Source organism: Montipora foliosa, chromosome 11 (genome assembly GCF_036669935.1).
Source record: "Montipora foliosa isolate CH-2021 chromosome 11, ASM3666993v2, whole genome shotgun sequence".
In the NCBI taxonomy this organism is placed as follows: Eukaryota; Metazoa; Cnidaria; class Anthozoa; order Scleractinia; family Acroporidae; genus Montipora; species Montipora foliosa.
Window position 1 is genome coordinate 7,379,117 of NC_090879.1, and position 7,500 is coordinate 7,386,616.

Consider the following 7,500-nt stretch of genomic DNA (forward strand, 5'->3'; position numbering starts at 1 on the left):
ATGATACTAAGTCCTGACCAATAGCAATGCAAGTCTTGGAATCATTACCACTTGAAACAGAAAATGCAGTCACAGGGTTCCCACCTTCACTCTCTGTGCCGCTTGAAGCTGGTGATGTTTTCACAGTTTGCCAATCTTCACTTTCTGAACTACTTAAAACAGGTGATGTTGTCACGGGTTTGCCACTTTCACTCTCTGAGCTGCTTGAAACGGGTGATACTGGCACAAGTTTCCCATCATTGCAAAATGCACTACAAGCAGAGGTCGCATACGGATCCCCACTCTCTCTATTTCTCGAAACAAGTGACGCTGTCTCCGCACTATCTGAAAGAGGTAATGTTGTCACAGGTTTCCCACCTTCACACTTCGTAATGCATACAGAAGTCGTCTGTGCACCCGCTGAAGTATAAGTATGTATTCTAGTGTCTTGATTGCCTGAATGTGTCACAGTTAACCCAAGTCCAATTTCTGCACCTAGAGCAGTGTTTGAAGATGTAATGTCTGAATCACTTCTCCTAGTCTCTCCGATTTTTGACGCGGCCGCATTTAAATCTTCGCAAGCGAAATATTTTTCCATGACTTTTTCAGGAGAGTGCTCATTAAGGTTGCTAACCGAAAACGAGTCACAGACAACTGGGGTCTTTACTGACTCACCTCTTAAACTAAGGTCCCCGCTTGAACTTGCACCCATCGATTGCATTTTGTCAATAAAAGATGTTCTCTCTGTTTGACTATCCGAATTTTTTCTTGCAAAATTCACACTAACGGGTGCTGGAGAACGACGGGCTGAATCACTCTGCAAACCTTGCTCAAAATACACAGGACTTGTCTTAGAGCACGTTCTAATGTTCTTTGCGTCGTCCCTTTGCGGCGATGCATAAACGTTAGAGTTTTGACGAGAAACGTCCGCTTGATTGAATGCGTCTGGGCATAAAAAGTCATCAGATCGTAATTCTACGCATCCTTCGCATCTTGCTCCCGAAGAATGGTTATTCTTGTTCTTAATTATTTCACAAACTTGTGTGATTATTTCATCCAAAACTAATCTCATGACTGCCGAAACGTCATTTTCCGTCCTACAGTTTGATGTACAATAAGTCCGACAAAGTAAAGCTGGATCGCTTGTCCCCTTTACCTCCCCCTCCCCAACAACGTTCCCGTCTCTGAAAGAACCTGGAATAAATGTTTCGTCCTCACTCTCGGGAACCAGCGTACGTTCCCTGGATGTAACAACCTTTAATCCCGAGACATCAATAGATTCCATGTAAAGGCCAACGTCGTTTGATATATTACTCTCGATTGAGCTGCAATCGAAAGCCAGACTGGAATCTTCCTCAACTTTAAATCCGGAACCTTCTTTGGCAGCATCACCTTCCCTGTTGCTGTCGCAAAAATGATCCGCAAGAGCTGTGTTTAAGGATACCACAGCTGCATCACTATTATTTAGTTCATTGTGTTGAGCATTACCCACAATTGTTTCTTCAGTTGCATCATTTTGCTCATCGACAGACTTTTCAGCTAAAATGGTAAATGCCTCACTGGAACCTTGATCTTCGTGAGTCCTTTTTTCAGCGGGTCGAACACGAGACGCAAACCTCTTCCTCGCTGAACTTGCGGCATTGTCGTCTTTGTGGCTTGCTTCGTCAATCCTATTGTTAGATGGCGAAACAAAAACCTTATTTCCGTCAGCGGGTTGATTTTTGTCCATCGCAGTGTTAGAAGTTTCACCAAACTCCTTTTGCATCAAACCTGATTCACCCCATAAATAATGATTCTTAATCGTTTCCCTTCTAGTCTGACCCAATCGATCTCCGTCTTTTTCTCTCGATCCTCTTGCCAGTAAACAGTCGGCTCCAATACTTGTTCTAGATTCTCTCTGATTTACAATCACAGAGGCCATTTCTCTTTTGTCAGCCTGAGGCGAAGAACTATTCGGAATGTGTCCAGGATAAGGAGAGGCTACATTTTCCGTTGAATGGAATGACAAACCAATATGCCCTTGTTTAGAGATTTGACTAGTTGGGTTCCGTCTTGAATCAGCACCATTATAACTAGAGATGTGCTGAAGGTCATCACTGTTCCCCTCCCGTGGAAACTGCTCATCGGTCACACTTGGAGAGGACGTCGGGTACATATCAGGGAATGCCCTTGGAGATTCTTGAGATCCCGGCTGCCTGTATGCAGATTCCGTTAGGGCATCATAGAGGTTCAGATACTCAGACAGAGTAAGGAATGCATTGAGGATTCGAACACCAAATGGCAAATCGTGTCCTAATACGAAGATAAATAGGACGTTCAAATAAATATAACTGTGAGGTGGCCCGCCAACCTCGGGTAGACGCTAAACGTGTGCCGAAATCGATGAAAAAGAAAAGATAGAAGTTGGGGAGAGCGGAAATGACGCAGCTTATATCAATTGCATAGACCACGCTTCCGACTTTACTATGGCCTCGTTTTCAAAGCGAGTCTTATTACAACCTTTCGTTCGTATGTGAAGTGTAACTCGCCTTCAGAAAGAGCCTGAAGTAAACAAAGAAATAGCTAAGAAATTATTCCCCAGAAAACACCAGCCCTTAACAGTTCGTAGTTTTCATTGGAAAAATATATGGGTTATTTCACTCCAGTGGCATATTACTCTGTGGCCACAAAAGTGATTGTCTTTACCCTCCAATGGTAAAAAACTTAAGCCACGATGCCCCTAATACTATAGCAGCACAAAGAAGCCGCTTACCAGTTTTAACAGGCCTTGCTGGATGCTGTGCCGAAAAAAAAAGGAGACAGAAGAAAATTAGTTACTTGTACTCTAATACTTTATAACATATTCTTTTGACATAACCCAAATCGCCATCTTATCAACAAATCAACTCCAAATACATTTTGAATAGTTCGTTTTTTGGACAAGCAAACAGAAGATATTTATCAGTTCCGCAATAAAAACACTCTCTGAGTTTGAGTTTAAGTTTGCGTGAGGCACCAGCACTTGGACAAGTAGCCTGACTCCTGGCTGTTATACACAATTGTGGTCTCATTCACACAGAAGGCCTTTCAAGCTAATCCTACCAAGCCGACCACATTGCTGAAGGAAAGGACAGACCACAACACCGGAAACTCCGTGCCCAGCACTTTTCGAATAGTGTGTGGGATCTTTAACGTCCCACAGAGTAAGGGAACAAGGACTTTGAGACGGGACCTCCGGCTTATCGTCCTTATCTGAGAAGACTAGAGAGTCTAACCATTAATTTTGCAGACGTAATTACAAAGGCAGCACTTTCTCCTCAGTTGTTTAAGGACCCTGTGTATTGGTCTTGCAGGGATTGGAACCCGCGACCTCCAGCATGGAAGACCAGTACACTCTCGATTGAGCCAACTGGCCGCCTCAAATTGCCTAACGTTTTGTTAACCTTGCAATCTCGAACTCCTCGTTCTACTATCCACATATAAACAAAAACGTTTGGTTATACTAGGTAATGTATTGTTCTCTAACATGGAAAGTGACAGATGATTTTTAAAAGTACGAGAATACAACGATAGCCCCGTACAACGATTGGGCTTGCAAACTTACGTTCCTCTGGTTTGGTTTAAGAAGAAGCAATCTTTCTGTTATGGAGGGCTCTAACTGTGTACATAAAATTCTAAAAAACAAAGGAGGAAAAGAAAAGAAATAAGAGATTTTGCGAATAAATTTCTTGGAGAAAATGTTAGTTCAAGATAGCCAGTGTCAAATTACATTATCGCGGGAATAAAACGAAGCATGTTAACAAAGCGAACAAAATCTACGCGTTATAAATTGTACGCGAATTCTCAAAAAGTTTTGTTTGCATACCTGGAATTAACGTGAATTTCCGTGTGTTTTATATCAATATGACTTGCCTTCTTATCGGAAATTAACGCTCGTGTTAATTAACGTATTTTAAATTAACGCGATTTGAAGGCCATTAAAGGAAATGAACGCGAAAGATGACATAAAAATTCAAAATGTGGGACATTAAGGCCTCTGCGACAAAAAAGAAGAAGAAAAAGAAGAAGAAGAAAAAGAAGAAGAAGAAGAAGAAGAAGAAGAAGAAGAAGAAGAAGAAGAAGAAGAAGAAGAAGAAGAAGAAGAAGAAGAAGAATAAGCAGAATTTGTTGAAAACAGGAACAAATATTTATTTTAAAATCAACTGCAAAACTTCAAAATACAACAATGATCATGCAATTGTCCCTAAAAATATGAGTTAAGAGAAGGAATCTAGCCACTTCCATCATTCATCACAGTGTCCATGATACCGAAATTTATCTTCCGATAGACTCAGAACCGGGACGATATATCTGGTATGCACTGCACAGAGGGGACGGCACAGCCTTGGAAGAGGTGACATCAAATCTATTAGATGCAAGCCTTGTCCGCTCGTTCATGGCGGTCTGGAAATACCTAATGATTTGTCTCTAAAATGGGAAGACAGGAAGATAATGGCCAGTTTGCAAGCCATTTACTAAAGTAGGGGAGAGTTTTCCTCTTCGAGGTAACGAATGTTACATTGACGAATACTCAACACTGAATGACGGACAGGTAGATGAAAAGTAACTCTTGCTGGAAATTAAACGGTGTCTTAAATTCTGCAAAACCAGACTTTTGAGAAATCTTGCCGACAATGGGGAAGATATTGTTGACGTCAACTACTGTCATTAATGTGTCAACCAGAGCCTCATTGGCTGTCGAAACAAAGGTTCTTTTGTTCCTGTGGCTGACAAATTTGAATAACAGAAGCACTGTTTGTAAACAGATATCTGTTCCCTATACAGAGAATTACAAATAGTGAATTAATCTCTCCAACCTGTTACTGTATAGAATGCATCCGCCAAGAACGTGTTTACGACGCTGACAGGCTTGTAAAATATAAGATGCTTTGGTAAAACAAGTAGCAGATACACTCTGTGAACAAAATTACAGAGAAATAATCAATTTGATTTGCTCCAAGTTCTAGAATACCTCAAATTTACGACAAGCTACAATGAACCGTAACCAGGGCTATCACCTCTTTATGGAACAATTTTGCAGCCTTATCGGAACAAGATTAACTATTGGGGGGCAATGTGAAGTGCTATTTTCTACCCATGGTCCCACCCTAGCCAGAGTTTTTCTCTGTTCTTGTGTGGGGCGAATTCCATTTAGGGGCCGTGTCTCGCATGCGATGTTAGTCCTGTTGCACTTGTCCCTTTCGGGTTTTGCTTCTTTCTCACTTTTTTGTTTGTTTTTCGTTGTTTCGTGTGTAGTATTATTGTGATTTTATCGATTATAGTATATTATCATAAGAGTAAATGAATAAATAAATAAATTAATTAATTAGTAGGGCTAATGCTCACATGGTTTACATGGGTAGAAAATATTCAATTCTAAGCTTTTGCAACTCAGACTCCCAACACAAGACATGCTACACCTCAGCCTGCATAAAAGAGTTTTCACGCCAAGGGTGACTAGGTTCCCACAAAGCATACCGTCTTCTAGTGATTGCGTTCTGTCATTTAAATGTGTTAGGGCCTTAGCCTCTGAACATCTTTCTGAAAGGTTGATTGCACGCTAGAAGCAGTACATTCTAGAAACAGTCTTGAAATAAGGATAAATTACAAATTATTCCAGCATACAAGTCCAACTCAGGACATTGAACTTTCCTTTATGGAGACGTTACACAGTAGAACTCACTACCTAACAGCCTCACAACTAGGAGCTGACTGAGGAACTATTATTTAGACGATCTCGTTATCATCTTTAAATTCAATTTTAAATTTAATTTACTTTGTTTTTCATTTCTTAGCAATTTTTTATTGTCATTTTGTAGCTTATGGCGTGGGGAAACATCTTCAACATTTGCTTCAACATCCTTTCAATTTTGTTGAACGATATTGAACAATGTTGATTGCTGGGGTGGGCAAATGGTTTCGACATGATGCCATTCAACATTAATTTGAGAGGTCTTGTATTCAGTCCCAGGCTGCAGCCGCGGTTGTTACTGTGGATACGAACACGATACATCATCGAGAGAATGATTAGCGCGCACGCTCATTGTATTCGTGAAAACAAAAAAAAATGTTGCATGGTTGATGAAGTAAAGTTGAAAATAATGCTTTTAAACTCATTCAACATCGATTCAACTTTGTTTCAACATGTTTGAAAGGGGGGGGGGGGGGGGGGGGGGGAGCAAAAGGGGTATGTTTTAACAGGACACCTTTGGGTTTCCCTCCAAGAGTTCTCAATCTTTATCTTGTCTTATCAAACTTTATTACAAGCATCAGCTGTCGATGTGTCTGTGAAGGTTTTAGTGGTTTATCATTAGACAGGACAAGTTTACAAAGAGGTGCATCCTGGATATAAGACTGTCAATTTTTTCTGGAATATGCCAAAAAATATTGAACATTGATTTTGATCCATCCATCATGTTTCACAGTCCAGCTCACTTTCATGAACAAATTTCAAACAATTTCAGTACCATGATGTTCAACCACGGAACAAAAAAATTCTTAGTTGGAGGAAAGAAGCCCAACTGTGATCCAAAAAAATTAATTATTTCCATGCTGCAACTGATCATGAACTGAAAACTTCGGATCCGACAATTGGTTTACAACACTGAAAGAAAGTTGCTGTCACTGTAAATAATATTACTTACTTTGGGCAATTCAAGAAAAGGTAAAGGGTCAAACACTCCTGGCAAAAAGTCTCCATAGTGGCGAACAAAATGCAAATAACAATCCCAGATGACATTCATCCACGCCAAGAACTGTTTCTTGTTCTCACACATCTACAAAAAAATGTTTTCTCATCACTGACATTAAATTTAACAAAAAAACGTATTTTCTTCTAAAGTAAGTTGATCAGGGGTGGATCTAGGACAAGTAATAACTGGTTTCCAAAACAATGAGTTTCTGGGGAGTCTGGGGGTAAACACCCCCAGGAATTTTCTGGATTTTTATTCTCCAAAGTCCCCTTTCCAGTGTTTCTGACTGATTTCCGTAAAACAGTGGAAACCGATATGGATCCGCCCCTGTTGTTCAACTAGAATATCCATACCCCTTGAGCTAATTTGATTGGGCTCCTTGCACCCTACACACACTGGTACATGGATATATAGCATACATCTTAGCCTAATTTGCCAAGGGCATGTAAAAGGTAGTGAATTGTAAATTTGCAACTTTCAGTTAGCACTTTTTCAAGCTCCCCAAAACTATTTGCCACGTTCAAAGATCAGGACAGATTGCTCTCTTTCCAGCAGTCAACAGGATTTCGCTTAACATGCTTCTTGAGCAACTTCATTGTACAACATTGATAAGTACTGTACGTCCAGAGATACACATACACCTTATTCCAAAATGGCCACCATTTTAGTATTTTTTATTTGTTTCCAGGCAAATTGGCACTTATGGCCGTGCTTTCAAACGTAAAATTCAATAGAATATTTAACCTTGAATGAGGCCATAAGGGCCAATTTGCATGGAAACAAAAGAATACTAAACTGGCGGCCATTTTGG

The 7,500-nt window shown here is 40.3% G+C and overlaps 1 protein-coding gene across 2 annotated transcripts in view; it reads right to left on the bottom strand.

Annotated features, from left to right (window-relative positions):
- LOC137976504 (serine-rich adhesin for platelets-like) overlaps positions 1 to 7,500 on the bottom strand; it is a 33,624-nt gene that overhangs the window by 18,097 nt on the left and 8,027 nt on the right. For both annotated transcript variants that reach the window (XM_068823872.1, XM_068823873.1), the window contains exons 5-9: positions 6,642 to 6,773; positions 4,815 to 4,912; positions 3,563 to 3,632; positions 2,732 to 2,756; positions 1 to 2,271 (exon numbers count right to left, since the gene is read on the bottom strand). The exon at positions 1 to 2,271 is cut by the window's left edge and continues 158 nt beyond it. In XM_068823872.1, coding sequence (XP_068679973.1) covers positions 1 to 2,271; positions 2,732 to 2,756; positions 3,563 to 3,632; positions 4,815 to 4,912; positions 6,642 to 6,773 — 2,596 coding nt within the window. The remainder of the gene's footprint in view (positions 2,272 to 2,731; positions 2,757 to 3,562; positions 3,633 to 4,814; positions 4,913 to 6,641; positions 6,774 to 7,500) is intronic.